The sequence below is a fragment of the Trematomus bernacchii genome, unplaced genomic scaffold (genome assembly GCF_902827165.1).
Source record: "Trematomus bernacchii unplaced genomic scaffold, fTreBer1.1, whole genome shotgun sequence".
NCBI classification, from domain to species: domain Eukaryota; kingdom Metazoa; phylum Chordata; class Actinopteri; order Perciformes; family Nototheniidae; genus Trematomus; species Trematomus bernacchii.
This window is the reverse complement of record NW_022987821.1, coordinates 1995153-2020184: the sequence shown is the minus strand read 5'-3', so window position 1 is coordinate 2020184 and position 25032 is coordinate 1995153. Positions and strand designations below refer to the sequence as shown.

General features: G+C 40.9%; 1 protein-coding gene across 1 annotated transcript in view; it reads left to right on the top strand.

Moving 5' to 3' along the window:
- Positions 1-180: 180 nt before the first annotated feature.
- xirp2a (xin actin binding repeat containing 2a) overlaps positions 181-25032 on the top strand; it is a 49087-nt gene continuing 24235 nt past the window's right edge. Inside the window, exons 1-5 of the mRNA XM_034151365.1 lie at positions 181-277; positions 1571-1643; positions 7173-7264; positions 8005-8405; positions 23703-23808. Of these exons, the coding sequence (XP_034007256.1) occupies positions 8193-8405; positions 23703-23808 (319 nt within the window). The 5' untranslated portion in view covers positions 181-277; positions 1571-1643; positions 7173-7264; positions 8005-8192. The remainder of the gene's footprint in view (positions 278-1570; positions 1644-7172; positions 7265-8004; positions 8406-23702; positions 23809-25032) is intronic.

Genomic DNA, 25032 nt, shown 5'->3' with positions numbered 1-25032 from the left:
CATTGGGTAATGAGATACACTCTCCCGGTTAAATCTCTCAGTGAGTAATTTTGAGGCAGTGTGAGATGTGCAAATGGCTAAAATTAGAAAAATATTTTTTGTTGCCCATGCATGATGACTCACTGCCTCTTTAAATATGAACAGCTCAAAGACGCACACAGCAACTCCCACATTTCACACGTCCGAGTCTATGATTTAATTAAGAGTCTTGTGTGTCCTTTAACCAACAATGTTAACAATCCATGTCCACTGTCATCACCCTCAGCTGTACTTTGTGGTAAGTTTGAGTTATTTGGAAGCTCATATCAGCACCCATCGGCTATTGTGTGACGAAGAGAGCCAATATTTCTGGTGTTTCAGTGTAGCCAATGGGTTTTTAGCAACTTCAAAAACAAGGTGGTCTATCTGCATTCATGTGCAGATATCTGTTAATAGAGATTATTAAAAAGATAAATTCATTGTAATAAGATTGCATTTTAGGTAGTGCATGTCACCTTGCTAGATACGTGCATGCAACCAAATCCCACCAAAACACATGTGTCTACAGAGTTGCTTGCTAACATGCTAAACCAGGATGTTAAGCATGGTAAACATTACACCTGCTCAATGTTACCATGCTTTAACTGTAAAATGTGGTCTAAAATAAACCCCAATTTATAGTCATGAAAAACTCATTAAACCCTACTTTTCAAAAGCACCATATATAAACTACTATTTATTTGATTACCCACCCAACATACACTCACAAGCCCCTAAACATTGTTGCTACTGTATAGCAATGCCAGACCCTGAATGTTCTATATTTCTGTGATAGATGTGCTTGGTTGAAAAATATCTGAAATAAAGTCACCAAGAGCTTTAGCCTTGAGTTTGTATGTACTGTACACAGAGAGAGCAAAAAGAGATAGAGTGTGTTAGTGATTCATCTGGCAGGAAGACATTTTGTTTTTCCATCGCAGCAAAGAGGTTGTGGGAAACAATATGGACTCACAGGAAACATCTGCCTTCTCCAATTAATATTACAGCTTGGTGACCTACTAAAATGCAATCATAAGTGTCGAAATAGGACTCGTAATTGGTGCATTTATGGAAGTAGTTGTTGATTGTTGAGCTGGAACATAATTGCAGTGCATTCAGATTTGCAACAGCTGATTATTGTCCTCTGTATTCTTAGTAGAGAGGGTAATTAAAAAGTACTGAAGGTGTCAGGGTACTGTGGGATCAAACTACCAGAGCGCGGAGTAAAATGTCCTTGACCATAAGGGCATAAGAGACAGCACGACATAAATCAAGTGTCTGGTATGAATAAATATTCTCACATCGTTGCAGAACAGCGTCAGATTCAAATTGTCTCTCTATTCAATATGTGATCGTAGTTGTTTTAGAATTTGGCAATTGGAAAGAAACGAAAAGTTACGAAACACAAAAATAAAAGTACACCATGATAATCTGTGTTTGTACTTGTATTTTATTATTACTGTCAATAATACCTGACCTCCACTTGCTGTGGGAGAAGGGCTTTTTTTGGTTTTTGTGCTGTGCTCTGAAACGCCTCGTTTTCTGTTGGCAGAGATGGAGTGGCAAAGTGCCGGAGAGACAGAGCGATCCTTCCAATCAGCTTCCATGGCAACGGGCCACGAGAGGTAGGGAGAGAGGGGGGGGGGGGGGGGGGAGATGAGGAGGAGGAGGCAGCTAGAGGGGTTGTGGGGAGGTGGGGGCTGGGATGTGGCCGCTCCTAATGCTGAAGCATGAGGGGAAAGCTGTAAGAACTGTGAGAGGGAGAAAAGGGTGTCTGTGTCTGTGTCTGTGTCTGTGTGTCTGTGTGTGTTCGAAATCTGAACAATGGTTAACGAAAAATTGCACATTAAAAGAACTGCCTATAAGACACATGATTATGTTTGGCCTGTGACATTATATTTTTTAAACAAGACACCAAATGTCTAGATAATCACAAGATTTAAAACATTTGTATATCACACCATAATGGCGTCCTCTAGTGCTCTTAAGGTCAATAGAGGACACTTTAACCATCTGTACATGGGCCTGTAGAAATGGCGCCACAGCATCCTGTAATAAATAACAAATAGAATGTCATGTCTGCAAATAAAAGACATAAATAGTCCCAGACAAAGTAATCACTGTATTTATCTTGTATTACTACCTTGAGGGGATCAAGGTGTGTCACTTGTAGCTACTAAATGGGTTTATAGTGACCAATACCTCTTATTACATTACGGTATACTGTGACATCATTCAGGAGTATTCCTAATACCAAACAGTTGTGATACAAACACAGATCCTTAAAAAGTTACAGATCAAAAAGGCATTCTACAGTTTTATTCTACAGTTATTTCTAAAGGAAGTATCAGTTTATTTGAAAACGTACATGCTTGTTGCGCCTGCTGCAGTGTTCAACATTTTTTGTGTAATATTTGTAGTAATTTAGTTTAGATTGTCTGAGTTTTACCCAACAAACTAGTAAATCAAAACTTGATGAAATACTTCTATTGGATCAAACATTAATTTAACTTGGCCAAAATGCTTGTTGCACCTGCCGCAGTGTTCAAAGATAATAACATTTGTAGTAATTCTGTTTTGATAGTCCGATTTTTTACCTCTTTTTACTGTATAATTAAAGTAAGGCTATACCGTGGAAGCTGTTAAAATTAATAATAAGTTGTGTACACATGCTGCCCTCCATAGAAAATTAGTATTTTGCTATTTGGACATGAGGCTGTGTTGTGTTTTATGTATACACTGACATGTTTTCACTTAACTAGTAGCCTTAATGTGTTCTTCAGTGTAATAAAACATCATCATACTATACAATCTGCATACCATGCTTAGCAGTAACTGTAATACAATTAAGTGATACTGGGAACAATGAATAAACATAATTTACTAAGGTGGCAACAAACCAGCGGGGTCTCGGTTAGCGACACGTCTTTTCACTGGGAGTCTTTTCTTCAGCTTCAGTCATGAGCCCATCATTAATTCCCAGCTCCTGTCCGGTCCTCCTGCCTGTGGGGTGTAATTGTTTCCCCAGGGACCCAGAGAAATGGCTCAGCTGTCTGGCTGCTGCTAACTGCTGCCTGACCCACAGAGCTGTGTGTGTGCATGTGTGTGTGAGAGGAAGACAAAACGATGGGTTGAGGGAGTTTCCTTACCACAGGGGAACAAAGACTCGGTGTGAATTACATAATTTTCGATAAAATCTGATGTATTCCCATCCAGACCATTGTTCTACAGCTGGCTTAAAATTCTGTTAGGAAGAGTCTGATCAGTAGGACCTGTGTGGATGGACTAGTTGTGTGTACGGCCATTTTAAACAGCAGTTAGTTTGAATCCTGGATGCAAACAATTACGGCATCTGCATTTAGCTGCTGTTGTTTCAATCAGATCCTACTTAAATGTTAAATGTGTTCCTAGATTGAAAATAAGTGGTCAACATTGAAGCCACTTATCTCCTTATTTCTCTTTTTTAAATGATGGTAACCAACAAAAATGAGTCAGAACTATTTGGTACACTGCATCTTCTATACTGCTAAAAAAAAAACTTGCTTTTTTATTTCTAAAGCAGCTTCAACTGAACTTTTTTAAATGACGTAAAGCCGACATTCTCACAATTTATTCCTTTAGCAAAAATATATATTTGTAAGAAAAAGCAAAATGACATTACCCTTATTTTATAATCTTGTGTTTCCACGAGTTGACCACCAGATGGCAGACTTGGCATTTACTACAGCCATGTGAAGCTAGAATTAAAGCAGAGGAAGCTGAGAGACTAATAAACAGCTGTTAAAAAAAAGCCCAGCCACATGCAATAGCATATTTTATTTTTGATAATATCCCAAGATACATTTTACTGTCCATATATGTGGAAATTGGGCGGTTAAACTTACAATAGAGGAATTCATTCTCTATTTTTCTCTGTTTAGCTGGATGCCAACAGGAGCCCCAAAGGTGCCCGAACCTTGCTTTGGAAAGCTATAAAAGTCTATTTATACTGGGCTTTTTCGTTAGATTGATTGTTATATTTTCTCTATAAAACCACACGGTAAATGAGATTTCTCAAGCGTGTCAAACTATTGGCCCACTGCAGGACCAATACATCTCATCATAGGATCCGATACACAGCTGCTCCATCTTTTCCTGTGTTTTATTGTTCCCTTTAAACCTGGGTTTTAATGCTGCAGCCAGCTGTGAGAAATGTGAAAAAGTCCAGGCCGTCATTTTTTCCTACTTAGAGGAGGAAGCGGTGGCTGAAAAGCGGTCAGGAGAGCAGATGGCTGAGCGTCTGTCTGGTCTGTTTAAAGAACACCACAGGCGAAGCCCCGAGTCAAACAAGCCAACTACATTTGCCCGGGATGATCTCAGAGCTTTCCATCCTGAAGACATCAACATTTAAACCTTCATTGAACTCCAGATCAGATTGTTGTTTTGATCTTTGTCACAGAGAATATTACAGTCCCACAAATTGAAGCACATACTGAATATACAACCCAGCTGCTCTCATATAGCCAAATGAGCCGATTAAATCCAGCTATTCACTAAAAACCACATTCCAATGCATTTACCACAGCTTCACCTTGAAGGACACCTGTGCATGCAATCTTCTGTTTTCATTGGTCGACCAAACAGCTACTGCATTGCATCACTATCATGTGACCCTATCAGATGACTGGTTGTGTACTATTGAAGGCGAGGGAGGAAGTAGAACCTCAGTAATCGGAGTAGTGTAGCTGTCATCGGATCCATACTGACTGCTGTGTCTACTAGTGAGCCTAGACAGTGAGCAGGAAGCGTTACAGTGTGTACAGAGAGAAGCACACTACACTCAATTTCAATTGGAAGTGTCTAATCCTGTCCTGAGGCGTACTCAAAATCATTTAGTGTTGTAGTAGATGTCACATTTTGACTATAGTATTCTGTAGTTAAAATACGAATGATTTCTGTTGTTGAAAAAACATGCAAATATAAGATTAGAGAAGCTACCAGTAAAATACATGTAAAAGACAGTACAGTAAATAATATGAAACTGTTTCAATTCCGTTGGAGATCTTATTTTTGTAATGTAAGGGACCTGGAACATGCTTGTCACCCTGTAAAGGAGGTCAGAGGTCGGCTACACAGATTTGTTGCTGCCTCCATTCCAAAACATCGGATATGAACCCGTGGGTCCTTTAGAATCGATACTAAACACTGCAAAAATATATTTAGCTTTTCTGGGCCCATTTTGCCTGTTCCTCTGGAAAACAGGGGTCAAGAGTTCAAATTACAATCACAACATAAGTGTTCACTTTTTGCTTCAAAGTACAAGTGTTTCCTTTGAATCCCTTAACCCCTGAGTACTTTACTGAGAGCTGCAGAAAGGCCTTCTGGTAAATGAAGGAAATAAGTGCCTGACGTTGTAGATGAGGTGGGCTGAGGATAAATGAGTATGCCAACAAAAAGCAAACTGCAGCTCCTTATATTACACATTGTAAGAGTCTGTGGGAAGATGTTTAATTTCAGAAGAGATAATAACATGAAACTTTATTGATCCACTGAGAAATGAGGTCTCTGGAGCATCAAACTAAAGTGAAGACAAATGATGCAATCTAAAAACCAAACAAAGAACATTTGACCAAATAACTATCAAAACACTGCTGCTGTACAAAGTTCTGTGTAGTTGAGCTGAAGTTTGTTTAAATCTACTCGACTTATGTTAGCTTGCTTCATATTCCGCTATGGTTAGCTAGTAGCTAACTGTCTGTCGGTTGTTTGGTGTCGGACAAAGCATACCAGAGATAAAGCTATAAAACAATAACCTGAAAGATGCTTCAACACGTCGTACAGCTAAATAGAACTGAAGGTTGTAATTCTCTTTTGGATCATGATGTAGAAAATCTAGGCTTTCAGAGTCCTTAATGTCACATTTGATTAAAAAGGAGGGTTGGAATCAGAGAGTAGCTTTTTCCATTTTAACATCAACAACCAACAAGATTGAATAATGTTCTTTCCTGACTGTATTTCTAGAGCTTTTCTTGGGAACAGATTGACCTTTTGGCTTTTTAAGTACATTCTATATTAAACTGAGGTATTTAGTGACAGCTCTTTGAATGGTTTACTGGAACGTTGACATGTGAACACACATTTTTCTGTAGATAGAGAACAGTGTCTTCCATCTTCCTATCTTATCCAAGGGATGGTATTTCAGTCTGTTGTCTAAATAAAGTCGTCTGGAGTCCTTGGCCAGGAATTCCACATGGGAGCACACACAGATCCTGCATTATATTTTATTTAATAGAAGCAGACAGTGTTGTTACCCTTGTGAATCCCCGCAGTCTCTCTAAAGCCCCAGCAGAGCTTAAATGTTGTCTTGTTGTGTTAAAGAAAAGCTGCTCTGGAGCTTTGTGTCAGGGGGCATTATGTTTGTTCCCACACTGAATTCCACTTAGCCCTGCACTTATAACAGTATCTGTGTGCATGTTTCTGAATCCACTTTCACTATGCCTCGAATCAAGATGCATATCACGGAGAATCCCCACTATTCCATTCGTCCCACAGCCGTCCTTAGCGTCCTGTTCCTCTCCAAATTGACCCCGTTCCATCGCTGAAATTAAACATTGGGTAAAATGAATGGAATTTCAAAGCAGAATATTTGTTTTTATTCCCTGTGAGTAACTGCTGTAACTGAGACGCCTAAATGGACACTGGATCCAGCTGAAAGTGACACACATACCTTTGGTCCTCCTCCCTGAATAATGTATTTGCCACTGGTATAATTGGAGTGATACTGTGTCCACAGTACTATCAGATGCATATATCATGACCGTTCATTCATTAAGATTGGATTATCTGGATGGCCTCTCAGTTCCTTTCTCACTCTATTGATGTTTCTATGTGACTGTTTTTAGGCTTGTAACTCAGCTGTCTTTGTTCCGACATGATCCTGTAACTGAGCTGTCAATCTCCATCGGCTTCCTCTGTTCCCTCTCTCCTCTCCATCATGTGCTTCTCTTTCAGAGCCCACATGAATATAACAGGGGGGGGGGGGATTTGAACTAATCTAGTTTACAAAGCCCAATTTCCTCCAATGTAGTGAAAATCACACTTTGTGTACATGACTGAAATGTGAGTCACGGAGGAAGCAGACTTAACTTGTTCATTTCCCTTTTGTGCCAAAACAGAAAGCAGGAAAACACTCCCAAGGAAGTGTTGGTGTGGCAAGTGGAAAATGAACAATGTACCCACCATCATGGATGCAGCGCAGGCCAGTAAGGTTAGTTGTAATGGGCTTTCCTTGTGTTGTTCAGGGATAATGAGCTTTGGTACACACCCCGTGGTGTTTCAGGAAGGATGGGTGAGGTTCAAAGTTGTTCATTTGTTTCCTGAAAGCTTGCAGATGTTCTTTTTTAACCCCGTGTTAATTGTGGCTTTGCTCTGCATTGCTCGGGGTGCCACAGTCTTTTGTAGCTTATGTGTGAAAACAATCATTGAAAAATAATTGAATGAACCATTTTGGGATATTTTTTAATTCATTTTCTTAACCTTATTTAAACTCAATATTTAAAAAGAATGAAAATAAACATTTTGATAGCCAGCTGTCAGAGCTAACTAGCGTGCTAACTATCTGTTAAGGTAATATTGAATTCAGCCATTTTATTTTCTGTTGAGAGGTTTAACTTGAACTAATAATAACATATCATATATTTGTAGTATATTATCTATGTCAAATCTGAAGTTACTAGTTATTATAGCTGTTTTGTTGAGTTGTTCCAGAGTATTAGGGTGGGTTATACTTAAAGAATCAGTCAAACTTCACTTTTTCACTCGTGCAGCCCCTCTCCTTTCCCTGTCGTCACTTCTTTGGCCTTTTTTCTCATATCTCAATTTGCCTTTCTGAGCCCACTTGTGAGTGTACATAGGCTTCTGTGTATGCATGAGTAATTACAGGGCAGGGGAGAGAGGAAAAAAAAATTCCCCTGTGAACTTTTCCTTTCCTCCTCCTTTTCCTTTCAGCCACTCAGTGTGCCTGCAAGACCCGGAGAGCCTGGCAGACAGAGAGGAACCCACTCCTGCATCTCCATCTCCGATCCTCACCCTCTTAAAACGAACTCACCCCTGCTGACTCACCTCACACAATACACTTCCTCTCCAAGTACCAGCCTGAAGGGAAAAAAGGGGGGAGATACGGTTTCTGTACAACAATGGAAATTCAATCAGGAAATGGAGAGGAGGTGGCGAGTGCAGTGTCGGCGACCTCGGGCTTCGTTTCCCAGAGTTCCCCTGGGCCGCAGGTAGAGGCATCACACGATCCTGTGCTCCGAGAGGACCTGCAGGCTGCTAAGAGGATTGAGAGGTTTGACATTCCACTTGATAACCTGAAGAGGATGTTTGAGAAGCCTGGCGTTGGAAACACAGTAAGTAACTGCATTTTCATTGTGTTTGTGTTTTCTAAATCTCTCCAAGTAAATTCCTTTTTTCAACCTTACAATGTAAAGTCAGTTGTGGTGAGTGTGAGGTCATGCCTCAGGCATACAGATCTAGTTTCTGAGTGCTGACACTGTGCACTATGTATATATCACTGTTGTAAGCTTCTTCTTTATATAATGACTCTTTCGAGGCGGATATTGCTTGACCATGTTGTTGACATATTCCTTGAAAAATTGGAAAGTCAAAACAGGATGTCGCGTATCTCTCCGTTTGCTTCGATGTGATTCACTCGCTGGTAATTTTGGTTTTTCCGTCATTTCATGGGTGAAAAATGCTTACAGTTCACGTCTCTTTGCCAGAGAGGAGGGCGGCCTTCTCTCTCTCGCTTTGTTTTTCCGACTCAGCTGGCTTCTCTGAGAGGAAAATCTAAGTCTTTTGGAACTGAAGTGGGTCATTATGGGAAAACCTCTCATTTACCAAATGTCTGAGGATAAAACTAAAAGGCCCAGATGACCTACTTTTTTGCTCCAATGTCGTCAAATCAAACCCCATTAAAATGATTTAATGATTGGGTATGGAACATTTGAAACTCTAAAAACAAAATCAACAGGGGCCAATGCATTATGGGGAATGTGGTTCTCAGTGTGTGCCAGTGTTGACTGCTGGTGGCACTGATACACAGCGGCTGCATCTGTGCCACTGGGTTGGTGATATTCGACACCCTGTTATTTGAGACCTATTTTGGGGGGCTTTATGGTTAAGCAGGATTTTAAAAATAACCCCGGTAATTGGCATGTCGGCTGCTACTGGAGGTGGGGAGAAGCTTCTCCGTCAGGCCAGAGGCAGAGAGAAATGTGAATCTGTAAGAAATCACATCTGGCTCTTGAGAAACATTAAACGGATTAATGTGGTTAATGATCCACATCACTCGAGCTAAGAGTTTAGGATAGCATCGTTTTTTGCTTTTCTGTCCAGCTGTGAAGGCTAATATCTTAGTTTCTCCTCATCAGACGTGTTTGGGCTGCTGTGGTATGAGTCACAACAGTCTCAAGAGACAAGACCTCCTCTTTGGTTTTATTATGGCTGTTCAACATTCCAGTATTTCTTTGACTGTTAAACATGATCTCATAGGAGAGAGTATACATAGCACACCACTTTTAAAGGACATTTTGCATGTTGTGTCCACGCATTTTAAGCTTTTAGTGTGTCATTTAACACCCTGTTGTCATTCTCAAGTTGCCACATAAAAACACAAGGTAACAGAACTATTTGGCTAGGTTTGGGTGCAAAGCTACTGTGTCAGTCTTCAGAAAAAGATCATGATTTTGGGTTAAATTGGTCCACGCGAACCGAAACATGGCGCATTTGAAGTTCATTATTTGTTAATGTTGTCGATTCAAACTAAACTACATCGTAAGCCAACATTTTAGTTTTGGATTAAGACAGGATGTGAACAGCAGGCAGTTTTGTGTTTTTTCTAGCCATGCATCCCATCCTCATCCCTACTTTACGCTCTTTACATTACATCCACTGACTTCTGAAGCACTTGCTCTGAGCCTTTCATATTTGACATTTGATATGACATTTGAAAAGCAAAAAGATGCATAGTGATAACACACAAATGACTCAAAAATGGACTTGTCATTCAAACGCCATTTAGTGACACCATGTAGGATAATGTGTAAAACTCTAAAATGTTCTCCGCCTCTAGACAAATAATGTGTCACTTAGCCATTAGTGTGCTTCGATGTTATCAGTCCTTCATTGTTTAAAGTGTGCGACCCATTAAAGCTGCTACAGCAAATACTTATAAACAATTCATTAGACCCAGAATCTCAACTCTATAAAGTTTTGTTTTATTCCCACTGCTCCAATCAGCGTCGTTTTCGAGCTCCGTCATCTGGAGTTATCAGGGAGTGGACTCACGCAGTACTCTCCCTGCTCAGCACTGAACAGCAGACAGACATAGTAGGCTATGTACCAATCAATTCAAGCTAGCTTTGGTTTAATGCAGGGAAACAGTACATGGAGAGTGCATTGGTCTTGCAATTCAATGTCAGAAACCTATGCTACTTTGTGACCAGGAGTTAGCTTAAAATTAGCATGTATACTGGCTACTTGATCGTAACTCCTGATGAGGTCTTTCAACTCCAACAAGGAGGAATCCAGATGAATGTAAAGCTGTACAGTTGGTCTGAATGCTAGCCTGGTAACACCTACTACTGTATCATGGATGCTAATAGTCTGTTCCTATTCATTCTTGAAAAAACCGTCCTGTGATCAGTGTTATGACTATGAGGAAGTCTTGCCAAATAGAGGACAAGCGCTCTGCATGCAGCTGGTTATAAAACACGACCTCGTCTGATCTGGAAGGCTGAGCTTAATGTTTAAAGATGCGCTGTATTTTTCTTCCCGTGGCCTGTATTATTTATTTAAACGGTGTGATGTCATTGGACGGCCAGCCATAACAATGAGTGACAGACTCCCAGGTGGTCGCTCAGCTGTGGTCCATATCCTCAACGGGCGCTCCCAACAGCCGCAGATGTGTCGTCACGCAGAGCTTTATCTCGAGTGCAAAGAGCGTGTGGGGCGAGCTGATCCTCCAGGGACACTGGCTCGTGTTTACAACATCTGTCTGACCTTCTGGGCAAGATACACACATACTGATGCACGTGCATGAGACAGATGAGGTGCTAAAATGGTTTTATATCATGCAGGGAGGAAAGAATTCTCAGAAGCATGCATGCACACCGTTTTTCGTTATTGACATGCATTTTAAAACAGGCTCGTCATCAAACATAAGAAAGTTTTCCATTATTTTGTACTATTAAGTTCATGATGTGATGGCTGCTGTTTGCCAGTGGGTGGCAGTGGAGTGTCTTTGAGTTAAACTGTCACTCTATGAACCCTATAAACTCCATGAAAGGAGGACCAATGGTGTGCTCTTAATCAGGAGTTTATCACAGCGAGACGATTACTAATCACCTGCAGTTAATTAGAGTTCATTCTCAACGCCTGGAGGTGTCTTCAAATCGCTTTTCTGTTCAGATTAGAGGTGTCAGATTATCAGGATTTGCATATTTGCTGAAATATGATGGGTTTGGTACATTTAACCCAACACAAAATAATGTAAACGGATCTCACGCCACGGGATGACACCTGGCTAACAGGATAACATGGTTACAGTAGGAACTGTTTTAGGTGGCTGACTCTGAATGAGGTGTCTACATACATTCAGACAGTGGCTCCACAGGTCTGGAATGTCGCCTTGGTTTATTTTCACAACTCGTATCATCACTGTCACTTCATCACTCTTGCATTTTTTTATGTGTCTGGCTCATGGTCAGTAAGATACTTGGCATTTTGTTCCTGTGACCATATCTTTCGTTATAGATCTTACGGTGTGTGCTCTTAAATATAGCCTGTTTGCAAATGGCAGAAGTCAATTTACGCAAATGGAGAAATGTATTATATGCAGTTCCTTTTTATCGGCTTTTCCAGGCAATTTCTTGTCTCTTTGCCAAATCTCAACTGACATGTAGAAAGATGTACATAGTCCTGCCTTTTGGCTAATCGTCAACCATTTCCCCCCCGTTAAAAGAAAAAAAAAGAATCAATCATTATGCAACACCTTTCCTAAACGCACTTCATTAAACGTTAAATAAACTAAAAGCCACAATGTGTCTGCAAGAAATGGATCCAGACTTGATGAGGACACCAGCGTCCTCATCAAGTCCATTGAGCTCGTAAAAATTCCATTAACTTTTACCAGGCATCTCTTTCGTCTCACTTTCGCAGATTCAAATCTTTTAATGGAGCTGGCAGCGGAGCCGTGTGGTGACGCATTGCTAGTCTGTTGTGTGATGATGACTTGTTGCTCGCGCCTTGGCTCGTAGAATACTTGCTCTGTTCTGCTGCGAGCCAAACACAGCTGTGAAACTCCCCGCTTCATTTGTCTCGTTCAGATTACTCATTGGCTACCTGGCGTTCGCTTTGTTTATGGATTTGACAAATTAAAAATGACGTAAATGTCGGCGGCTCCGTGTCGTTGTCAGACCCCTTTTCCCCCAGAGGTATTATAGTAGCATGTGCATATTCACTCCAACGTCTGATAATCCATTCCCATAGCTGGGTAATGAATGCATATCTGCAGGCTTTCTTCCATACAGATTGTTTTGTGACTCAGATTGTCTTTTCTCTAACACCCACAGCCCCACAAAACATATGTGTTCAACAATTAGCCAAAGACCTCAAGGCTTCCTTTCTCAATCATTCATCATGGCGCTATGTCAATGTGAGGGCAGCATCGTTTCCATGGCAAAAAAAGCGGAAGCACTCAATATTTTTTGGCTGGTTGTTCATTTACGAAAGCTCAATCATTAAACCTTATGACTGAATGAGAGGAACAGCATAAAGACACAGTTGTTACAGTTAAACATAGTGTCTAAAAGCCATGGTAGCAGCCACATTTAATCATCTCAATGGCTTTTTCTCTTTGCAGATATTTTAGAAAGCATTTCACTGAGAGGCTGTGCACATCTTCTCATAATTTAGCACATTAAGTAGTAACATTTTGGCTGTCAGTGTCTCTGCATTGTTGGTGGAAATTGGCCCCGGTTGTCTCATTACTTGGTACGGGTGCTTGGACAAAGTCAGGGTGCCAAATAATGGTCCCATGTTAGCATGAATAGATGGAAGCAGGAAACGAGAGCTGCTAAATATAATATATTGGAGGTTTTGATACTGTACATCACACAGGGAAAGAATTGTTTTAATTGAAGTTGGGCTGATGTGTCCACATGATGCAGAAGTTTGAAAGAATGAATGAAAAAAGGCCATTCTAATTTACTCTAAGCTACATTGCGCAGCAGTACCTCGAACTAAATGCTAACGTTAGCATTCTTACATAGTCAAAATGACTCTGACTTATTGGTATTATTGGAAAAACGTTATACTTCTTAATTGTAAATCACTTCTCCTGTTTTTAAATCTTGACAAAGGACATGTCATCCTAGCAAATAATTTGATCTTTTATTTGTAAGTAATAATGTACACGTCACTATTTTCCCTATATTTAGTATCAAATCTTACTTCTTTTCAGATGACGTCATTGGAAGTTTAATAAAAACATGACCAATTTACAACTGTTATGGAGACATTTCCCTTAAAACTACAAACCCTAACCCTATAATGGCACTCGAAGAAAAGTCAGGTGATTAATATAGTCAGTTGGTTCAAATGCTGAACACATAACATGTTGTGGTCGTCCATCCCGTAGCTGTTGAAACATTTGAGTCCGGGACAAAGTAATTCCAGTAGAAGGTGACGTGAAGTTTGTCCACATGCACGAGCTCGTATTACGCATTTGCACAATTATAGCCTTAAATCCCCAGAATTCAACAAGGCATGCAGTATGTCAGCTCCATGCTTCAGTGTATATTTGGAGAGGCTGAAAACAGAGCCGCAGCCCAAGCCACTTTAGAGTCATCATGTATAAATAGTAGAGCCTGGTGATGTTGGCATCCCTCACTGAACATTAAGAGAGCACTGATGAAAGAGACTGAAATATGATTCACATTCAGTGAGCATAAGGCCATATTGTGAGAAGAGAGAAGGCCTGGGAGAGTGGATGGGAGGGGGAGACAGAGAGCAAGGACGATGAAGATGGATAGGGAGCCATGGAGTCTCAGCAGGGGCGTTAGGGGGGAGGAACCAAATGAAAAGAGAGTTCATAAATTAGCAGGTAAAGCAGGTCACAGTCTGATTAACTAATTATATTCATGTTTCGATAATGATAAGCTTCATCAGGCCCTACTTCACGACTGCACAATCTCAAACACTCCTTTTCCCAATTTTCTCTTTTTTTATGCGTCTTCCCTTCCTTTGAGACAAGCCCATGGCTTCCAATTTGAGCCCTGGGTTCGATCATTTGAGGAGAAAAGGCCCAGAATATGGAATGAGGAGCTCTGGCACAGAATCTTATAACATTTAATGAGAAAAAAAGACTTGTATTGTACAAAGAATTGTATAAAATCGTACTTTTTTTAACGTTATGAATATTTATAAAAGTATGAATAAGTATACAACAAGCATAAGTAGTAGTTACACATAATGAAAAAATAAGTGAAAATTCAAAAATATGTATGTCGTTCCCCACACATGTATATTTCTCCATTACTTATGATTAATAATAAAAAAGGCTGCAATATGTTGATGTCAAACCCATTTATCTATTCTGATCTATGTGAAACACACACGTCTCATATTAAAAGTGTGTAAGATACATCTAAGTGTATCCATGTCCTGTACGGCAGACCTCCAGCCTGCATTATTGGCCTGCTAATGTCCCTGTTAATAGGCAGCAGTCAATACACACAGGGACTTTCTGCAGCCAAGCTTTGAAACTCAAAATCATTGGACGTCTGTCAAGCTTTTAATTTATCTGCCGCTCACTAGATCTGGGTCAAATTTATCATTTGCAAATGAGCCCAGTTGGGCCAACAGCTTTCACCCCGAGTGACGCTGAGCAGGACACTTAACCCTGAAAAAAAGTGTGAAGCACTCAAACTGTGGCTAAAATTGTTGGGAATCTGGCCTCAAACTAACAATTTAGAAACTGTAATGTCTTGTATGCCTGCTACTACATAGCGTTTATTGGATCGAGACAGCAAGATTATTAGGCACATTTCTGAAAATAGCCTCTTGTGGCTTGGTGATGTAGAAACTACTATAGGGACTACCCAAACCTCCTCATGATGTGCTTTACGTTTTGTATTATTCATTAACTAGGTGTTATTTCAATCCATTGGATTATTAAAGAGGGATTTGGACTCCCCGTAGGATCTTTTTTTTCCTAAACTGTATAACCATTTGCAGTAAATGCCTCTGACTGAAATCCTCCTTACTGAAAATGGGAAACAAATAGCCATGTTGCTACTATACTGGACCAGCCCCTGGCCTTCCTGTAGCAAAGCTGCCCCGTGGGGAGTGCTAGTAATGCTAAAAATAGCAGCATGTTCAGTCACAACGTCCAACTGCTCCAGTCGAGCTGCTCAGAGGCCGGCAGTAGGCAGCTGTGCTCGTATGGGGCAGATCATATGCAAATGTGTGGGGATCAAACAGTGGCATATGCGAAAGGGAAGTCTGCCTGGGATCACACAGTTAAATACATATTTAAATGTAACTATGTGAGCTTTTTGATGGACATTTGAATGTCTTATTTCCCTGACTTAGGCCTATAGTCACAACAGAATAGAGTTCATTGTAGTGGAAAACAAATACTGTCCCATTTCCCTTTAAACTTGTTGGAAAGGTCTGTCATGAGGAAGCACAATTGTTTTTCCCCTTCATTAACAGGAGATAGGGAACGACCTTGGCGTCTTTTGAATAATCTGTGTTTGCATATTTACCCGTTAGCAACTGAGTTAAGCTTACAAGCCGTAGCTACCAAATGCTTGTTAGCTTGGGTAATATAACCGCCTCGAGCTATTTTGTGACGGACTAGCACCGCCGCAGCCTGCCAGTGAGTTAGCAGTTAGCTTGCATGCTACAGCCTTCCACTAACTAGCCCCGCGAGTATATTGCTACATCTCCAAGATTGCACTGTAACCTTTCTTGTTGTGCCCATGCCTGATAGCAACAAAATACGGATTGTATCAAAAATATTCATTAAAAACATATTTCACCCGGGCGCTTCATAACACAAAGAGTCAAACATAAAATTGAAAAACAAGTGCATTGTTTGTCAGGCAGACACAGGGGGAGGATGGTTCTGACAGGGAAGAACCGCAACTATAGCTGAGGGAAAACTCTGACTTAATGTTGCATCATGTACCCACAAAAACAACAAGCAGCCTTTTTCACCAACACGGCATGAGATGAAAACACATCAGCCACGTTTTTTTACACTCTTCAAAACTATCGGAGAGGAAAATGGAGCACAAGCTGTGACCAGCAATATATGCTCATACATCAAGATGGGTTTTTTTGCACCGTAAAGCAACAGTATGAAAATATCCCATCTGTTGCTGCACTGTTTGTCTGGGACCATAAACGTGAGTCATTGTATATCCCTGTGGGCTTTGTTCTGGCTTACTATACGTCTGTCTTGTCTCTCTTCTATGTGGCTGCTTTCTGCCGTCTAGCACTCAATGTGACTCTGTCTGCTTGTTTGGCCTTTAGTTAATCCACTCTGTCCCAGCTGGCCTAGGTAGAACATATTAAATCACTGTGACAATACAGACTCCCCCTCCCCGAGTGGCTTCCAGTCCTCTTCTTGTCAATCGGACTTCTCCATGCCTTCTCTATTTGTCCATGTACTCTTCACTTCTTTATTGGCCCATGACTCATCTCTTTCTCTCATCACTCTCTCTTTTGTACCCATGTTTGCCTATGAGTTCTTGAAATATTGATGCGCCTCCGTTGAGTCATAATGAGTACAGTCGATACAGGATTGCAAAAAACAAATATCGTTTTCATGCTTCGACTGGATTGCAGAAAGGAATGCTTTTTTTGACAAACAAAAAGCATGGCGGAAAAGTAAACAGCTGCCAAAGAGCAGACAAAAAGAGAGAGGGGGGGGGGGGGGGGGGGGGGGAGTGGAAGGAAGGATGGCATGAAAGCCGGGATGACCTTCAAATGAACAATGCACACTGTTGCATAACACCAACAAGTAGGAGGTGATAAGCCTTGAGATCCAAAGACTGGCATTAAAGACTGCTCGGTTCATTCCGTCATTTGTGGTTTTCTGTGCATGTTTTGCCCTCAGATAACAAATGACAAAGCATGCTTCAATAGTTCAATTAGCTAACAGTTATCAGGAGTCTGACTATGAGTGCCAAGATTTCCTTTTATGTGAGCCAGACATGTATAGTCAGCTTAGCAACTGAAGACAAACTTGAGATCTGCATTGTAAAGCTAGGTGTGATGATGTTGGTTAGCCAGCCATTAACATCCAGACTGAAATAAACGATTGGATGGTGTTCTATCTCATTTCTTACAGACATTCGTGGTCCCCAGAGGATACATCTCACTGTCTACTTCCTCTTGACTGTTTCTATAGCGCCACCAGCAGTCAATGTTTTCACACACCCAGTCAAATATTCAAATAAACAGCATTTATTGGCAGAATTTGGTACAATTATCACTCCCAGTGGATGTCAACCGCCAATCCAAATTTGAATATTTCCAATACTTTGTGATAGGTAATCCATCACAATAAATATTGAGCTATACTATTTAATTAATCTCCAATGTAATGTCTCACTATCAATCACTTGATAGCAGAAGATGTTATGCCTGTTGACCTAAATAATTGATTTCATATGTATGTGGTTGGATACACAGTAACAGCTGATTTTTAACCTCTGCCTCACACTGCAACATTTAGATGAAAAACTCATTACATTAGCAAACACATCCAAATGATGTGGGTAAATGTGAACCACATTTAAATGAAAGTAAATGGGCTGTACCGTTGATGGAACCTATTAGATCTTTTCGTGCATGTCCATCTCTTTTCTCACAATAGCTGTCTCTTTCAAGGGGACAATTACCTTACATAATTAGCAACGCCTCTCACTCTGGCACTCATTTGTTCATTCACTCATCTATTTATTCACACAGCCTGAATGATTTAGCCCCAGAGATTGAACCATCGCTGTTCCAGCCAGCTGCAACCACCACGGCTGAGTGTTGGAGCCAAAGAAAGGTGCCTGAGGATTCATTTCCCTCTAAAACCTGCCATACATTGGGCTATGGATTTTTATTCCAATTACCTTTCTAAACATAGACATAGCAAGCACAGTAAGTAAGCAACAACACAAAGTGTGTATATTAATACGTCTCAGAGGAACAATTATAATAAAATAAAATGCTTTTTTGAATAAATAAATAGATCAGCTCAGAAAAAAAATCTTGGTTCTTGCCTGTATAATTTTAATTTATACAAATATAACATTTTATAATAGTACATTCATTAAATACATGGGTGCTAGAAGAGCACAGAGCCCTGCCAAGGCCCTATCTCGCACTGTTAATGCAAATGGAAAATTATTGATGTGTCTGCCCTGTGATTCAAATCCACTCAAAAATGTAAGAGGTTCCTCCTTCCTGGCCCATGCGACACCCTTAAATAAAGTGTTATGAAAATCAGGACACGATTTCAAAAATATTACCTACAGTAGTGCGATTTTTTTTGATTCGACATTGTAAGAGGGAATGATCTTATAAAAATATATTAAAATGATCAGGACATGATTCTTTTCAAAAGGATCTGTACAATAATTCCTGTCATGTCTAAACAATAGATTTTGATATGAATGTGTAGCCACCTAGCCTAATGACATCATCAGGGTTATTTTTATACAGTAGTCATCGTTCCTCTAGTGCTACAGAAGACATTATACAACTGCTTTTAGCTAAGTAGGAATCAGCATGACTAACTCACCCTTATGTGTTATGTTGAGTTTGTATATTTCCTGGCAGGATTCCCTCACAGTGTACACATATAGGCAGCTTGTTTTTAGCCGAGCAGATTGCCCGTGATGGCTACTGAAGCAGCTGTCAATCACTCTCTAACAGAAGGTTAAGGTGGATGAGTCAGTAAGTAACATTCAATGAAGTCATTTTTTTTAAATGTGAGAATCACCACAAACAGTCCTTCGACATAAAGAATATTATTCAACCCATTGGCATGAAACATATTTGTGCACTTACTGTATACGTTTCTTGTCATAAATGTGTACACTCGCTAGAAGACATGACCAACGACCTGATCCCTCTTCCTGCATAGTAACAGTTTAAAATGACTGCTATAAACCTTTACCTCACTGCTTTGAATTGTTGAAGAAGGTCAGGCGTGTTTAGAAAAAGTAAATCCAAAGCAACTGGTAGCCTCTGTCAGCCCGGTGATTTGTTTCCTGTTGTAGAATCTCATGAGTCATTCTTGAGAGCAGCCACTTGTTATGTTATGCCAGCAGACCCATAAGGCTGCGTTCACAGCCAGAAGCACTCAGTCCTAGAGCTGACAGGGACTGTGCTGAACTGTATGTAAATACAGCGTCTGTGTCCACATGCTCAGATTCACTCATGTTTGCACCATTGGCCAACAATGGATCCTTTGATTTCAGTACCCAAACAATGAGTCATGTGTGATTGACTTCTTTAGTTGGCCCGAGCTACAGTGCTTCCCCAGAGACTAAAGAAACTAAAGGCACAGGGAGAGCCAATCAGTGAAGCCTCAGAATTGATTTTTAGGGGGATTTGATGTGAGGATGTTCAATAGAAACCCGCCATTCACCTGTAAGAGAATCAGGATAACAAGCATGCTGAAGAAGCACTCAAGCAGGCCAGGGAGCTCTCAACACTCAAAGTAAAGAGAAGCCAAGATAGGAGAGATGGAGAGGAAAAGCAATGCACAAATAATACCTGAAAGTCTTTAAGGAGTTCCTCCCGGCAAGGTGGGTGCCCTCTCTCCTCCAGAATGTCACCCCTGATATCGAACCAGCGGACCTTATCGATTTGAAGTGCTACTGTAGTTTCACCAACTCGGGTAAAAGCACTCCAAGACATTTCTATTTGAGTCCAAGGTACAGGAGCAGGTGCAGAGAGCTTAGTTTTGGCAACGTTTCAACTTGTATTCAAACTAGTCAAAAAACACATTCATTTGCCCAAATTATTCATGTATTTTTAGTACAAGCCTTGAGTGATGATCCAAACACTACAGGTAGATAATGTGCTACAAAATGACTAAGTATACTTATCAGACCTTAACCTGAATATAATCACCACTCCAAACTCCATGCAGTCTCAATTAAGTCAAACAGTTGATTTTGAGTAGTTTAATAGTCATTACATATGCCTTAAAAACACTTCATGATATCAATTTAGTTAAATTACAAACGTTGTTACTCTAACCATCACTAATTAACACATTATAACATTTGGCTGGCTGGTTGCCAAGCTACCTCACGGTGACAAAAATACTTCTTTGTTAGGATTGAACTTAACTTCAGAGGTGCCGGCAGCCATATGTTTCCCTCCGTACGACATGTTTCTAAAAAAGAACGTATTAATCATGTTTGAAAAGCAACACTGAAAGGCAGGGCAGGGCGACAAGGACATTCTTTCACAGAGTGTCACGTATTTATTTACAAAGCAGGGTAGAAGTGTGTGTGTGAAGGATGAGATAGAGAGCTTTAGAGTGGTTCAAGTCTTGTCTACCTCCGAACACCTGGCGCATCGCTGCAGGAACGGGCCAAACACCAAATACCTCTCCGATCTGAAGTTGAAATGACAATGTGATTTCCTCTCCCATGGTGAAAAAGCTTAGCCCACGTAATTCAGGTGAGGAAAATATCCCCCCATGCGAGGAATTGGTACATCCTCACAAGTGATATCCTCCCACTTGAGAAAAACAAAATGTTCTGGACTAATTGACTTATTAAGGGTGACATTTTTAAACAGAGGGATGACACAGGAGGGATTGGGGGGGAGACAGATGGAGAACACTTGAGTAGAAAGAGGCGGACAGCCCTCCTCAGAGACCCTCCGTGCACCATGGCATGTCATTAAAGTTCTACTAGTAGCTTGTTAGAGGACAAAACGTTGACAGCTGACACAAGAAAATCAGTGTAGAATAGTCCCCGCATGTGTGATGGCGAGCCCACGGTCTCATGGATTGTCCCTCTAATAGGCACCAATGTAAGGATGTCCTTGTACCCTAGGCTGTTATTTCCTGTTACCATGGTTTCTCCAACCCAGGTCCGGCTGCCCTCTTTGTCGATGCGCATGAAATGGTCCCAGATGGCCGCCATTGATTTCATTAGCTGAGCTTCTTTAAAGAGGACGCAGTGATTATTATTTTTATTCAAAAGGATTATCTCTCACGACAGGCAGGCAAGGTTTGGACAGATTTCACCAAGCACTGTCGCTTATTACCTCTGTCAGTCTGTAGGAGATACGCGGAGACTGCAGTCCTCCCTTCTGTGTGCGGTAATCACATCAGAAAATACCTGGTGAACACAACATTGTTTCTTTTTAGGGACAGGACAATCACACATGTGGAATCGACTACAGATGACTTCCCGTTCTTAGACATCTCAACAGGAAGCTCAAAGATAACAGATTCAGCTCAACACAATCCTTTTTGTCATGTTGGTTTTCAGGTTACATTACACAACATACATTTTAAAATGGAGTCACTATCCTGTTTCTTTTTTCCTGGACTGTATTCTCTGAAGCTCTGCCTGTGCCCTTGACCTGCTTTTGAAAGAGTTTAATAGTTTTTCGTCAGCCGTCAGTTTTTCTTGGTCGCTGGATGCAAGAAAATCTATATTTTGTATCAGTTACCATGCCTTCACTGAGAAGTGATAATGTCGGGGCCTTAGTTCACACTTACAGAGTTTGGTTCTAACAGTCGGTTTGATCTAGTCATGAAGAGTACTTTTGTTTATTCTGTGTGTAGACCTGTTGTGTACACATAAATTGTACAAATAGAAGAAAAACAAATTCGAAGACAGTCTTTCCTGCGAGGCATTCAAGGTGTTTCACTTGTTTGTACAAACAGAAAAGTGACAAAATATTGAGTTAATTATAAAAAAAGAGCTTGTGAGACCTTTTTATCAGTAATAATAATAAACGTATGAGGATCTTTTTTATTTGCAGATGACATTTGGGAATTCTTTTTCTGGCAGTAAATTGATTTTGACATCCTGAACCAGTCTCTCTCTTCTTTAACGATATTCAATGTTCTGTCCAACTGTTTATTAATGTAAAGAGAAAATCGTTCCCAAGCACGCATAATTTACTTGCGACATTGGCTTTAAGTGAAGTGTAAACAAGCCCATCAGACAACCAAAGAGAGATTAATGTTTGAATCTCTTTAATGGCTTTCGTTCAGCGACATTCACTCCTGTAACCAGCTGTAATGAACTCTAGCCACCACAAACTCACGCACACACACACACGGCTTTCACACAAACCCTCACCGCGTGTGCACTTAATCATCCCCTGAGCAAAGTAACACCCCGCTGTAGACAAAATACTCTGTCTAATATCAGCAGTCAAACACAGAGCGCTGGGGAGCTGCGGTTAGCGGGCGCTCCTGCTCCTTGCAGCTCACTGATTTGAGTTTCATTCGATGTGAGTGCTACTACAGCAGGAGAGAGACAGTGACAGAAAGGAAGTGTGTGTGTGTGTGTGTGTGTGTGTGTGTGTGTGTGTGTGTGTGTGTGTGTGTGTGTGTGTGTGTGTGTGTGTGTGTGTGTGTGTGTGTGTGTGTGTGTGTGTGTGTGTGTGTGTGTGTGTGTGTGTGTGTGTGTGTGTGTGTGTGTGTGTGTGTGTGTGTGTGTGTGTGTGTGTGTGTGTGTGTGTGTGTGTGTGTGTGTGTGTGTGTGTGTGTGTGTGTGTGTGTGTGTGTGTGTGTGTGTGAAATTATGCAAATAACTATGCATTTTGTGTTTTTTGGGGGATTTGCTAAATGGGATTTTGTCCTTTGGTGCATTTTTTAAATTATGGTTGACACTTTCCTGAGAGAAAAAAGGAAACTACACATATACAGAGGTGTGTGTGTGTGTGTGTGGTTAAGCCATGTTGCGAGTTTGTTGTCACTCCGCGTTGAAGCCCAGCAAGGCACTGTTGAAAAAACGCTACTGGGAGTGCATTTGATTTGCAAATGAAACACTCACCCTCACATTTGCAAAGACACACACACACGCCTATGCACACACACACTTACAGACACAGGTGTGTTTGTTCCCTGCAGCGATGATTTGCAACTGAATGGGCGTGTTGCACCTGCTGACAAAACGCTTCCAAGGGAACAGCAAGCCTGTATGCACCGAGGACATGCGATTAGCCAATGTTGTAGCCTTTATCAATAGAAGCCAGTGAAAACATGCATTAGTTACTGCTAGAGTGGCTCTATTAAAATGCAACCACGTGCTGTTTGCTCTAACTTTCCAGTCAATGCCTGCTGCTCACATTGTGCTCAAGGTCGTCTCTCTTTACACTCGCAGATGTGTGTGTGTGGGCGTGTGTGTGTAGCTCAGGCGACAGCAACAAAGTTTTGCTGGAATCCACATCTTGAATGTCACTTGGCTGTATCATTTTTCATACTTAAGGTATGTGTAGTAGCATGTGTATCCATGTTAGTACATGTGTGTCTAGGGTGTGTATGGGTTACAGCCAGCTGGGTTTGATGACCCTTGGCGTCACCTCTCCATCTACATGTTGAGAAAACACAGGTGTTTTCCCTGATAGCCCTTTATCTTTCTCTCAACCAGGAAGTGACAAGCACCTCCTCGTCCAAAAGAGTGTTGCCCGGTAGTGTCACACAGGCTCAACCATCACCAGATCACACCATGGCCTCACCTAAGGACACCACTCTTTGTGAGTACTCTTTTAATTTTTTAAACAGAGTTCATACGTTTCTGTGATGCAACATCGGAAGTGTTATAACATATGACAAGCGGCTTTCTGATTGCATCAGGGTTACACTATTCCGTCAAACTAAACGCCCGAGGCTGCCTCTCGGATAATGCAATGTGTTGTACCATTTGTTCTATGCGAGATAAACATTGGGCAGAAAGCAGCTTTTTGAAAACTAGATAGTTTGTTGCCAGATAAGGCTTTCCCTCCCTGGCAGCTTTTTAAATGGGAAGCTGGGGGCTCGCTAGATACTGTGCTTCCATTACTGTGATACTGCTGTGGCTACCTCCAGTTTGTTTTCCACTGATAGCGGTGTACACACAGATGGAGCTTACAGTGCAAGGTACGCTCCTTTTTATTTAACTGGCTGACAATCACAAACAACCCAAGGGGAGTAAGTCCGAACACATTGGCCTCGCAGGTATCACAGTATGATGCTAATTATTGAACCATTCAAAAAAAATTGGGATAAATCCCCCTCAGAAAAAGTACAACACAAATTCTGTACAACTATTACAATTTAAAATCCCAATTGTGCTTGTAGAGAAGGAGGACAGCTATAACGTAAGCTATTTAGTGAGAGCACAGTCCTGCTAACAGCTAACGGAGCATAGGTTGCATTGACTTACAATATAATGCTCTCTCTGTCTCTATCAATAAAAGATTAATATTGGGCAAAGGTCAATTACAACGTTATGATGGTTATAAATGTTGTGTTTGGCAAGTAACACATGCAGTTGTTTAAAATGAATGTTTTTCGCAGTAATATCAAATATGTATTAGGAAGGGAGTTGTGTCGGTTTACCCTTGGTATTGATGGCGAAATAAAACATGCCGCCTAAATTAGACACATCCCTTTTTGGTCAAGAGCAGACAGATGTAGGTAAGGAGTGAGCCATCTTGCTTCCTTCTAAACAATTTGTAAGGCAAGTCTTGGACAAAGAACATTAACGTTGATACCTTCCCCCAAGCAAAGAAAATGGCTAAGGATGCATCTAAAGATAAGCTGAGAGTGCATGCAATCTTTTGCCATCGTGAAATCTGATGGCCTCAATAATTGCGTTGTTAAGTTTAACTACGACAGCCAGTGTTGATAATGACTTTCTTACTCCCCTTGTTGTCTTTTCCCTGTGTCCTTCATTTCCTGCTCTGTTCATTGGCAACACAAGTGTCATGCAATGTCAC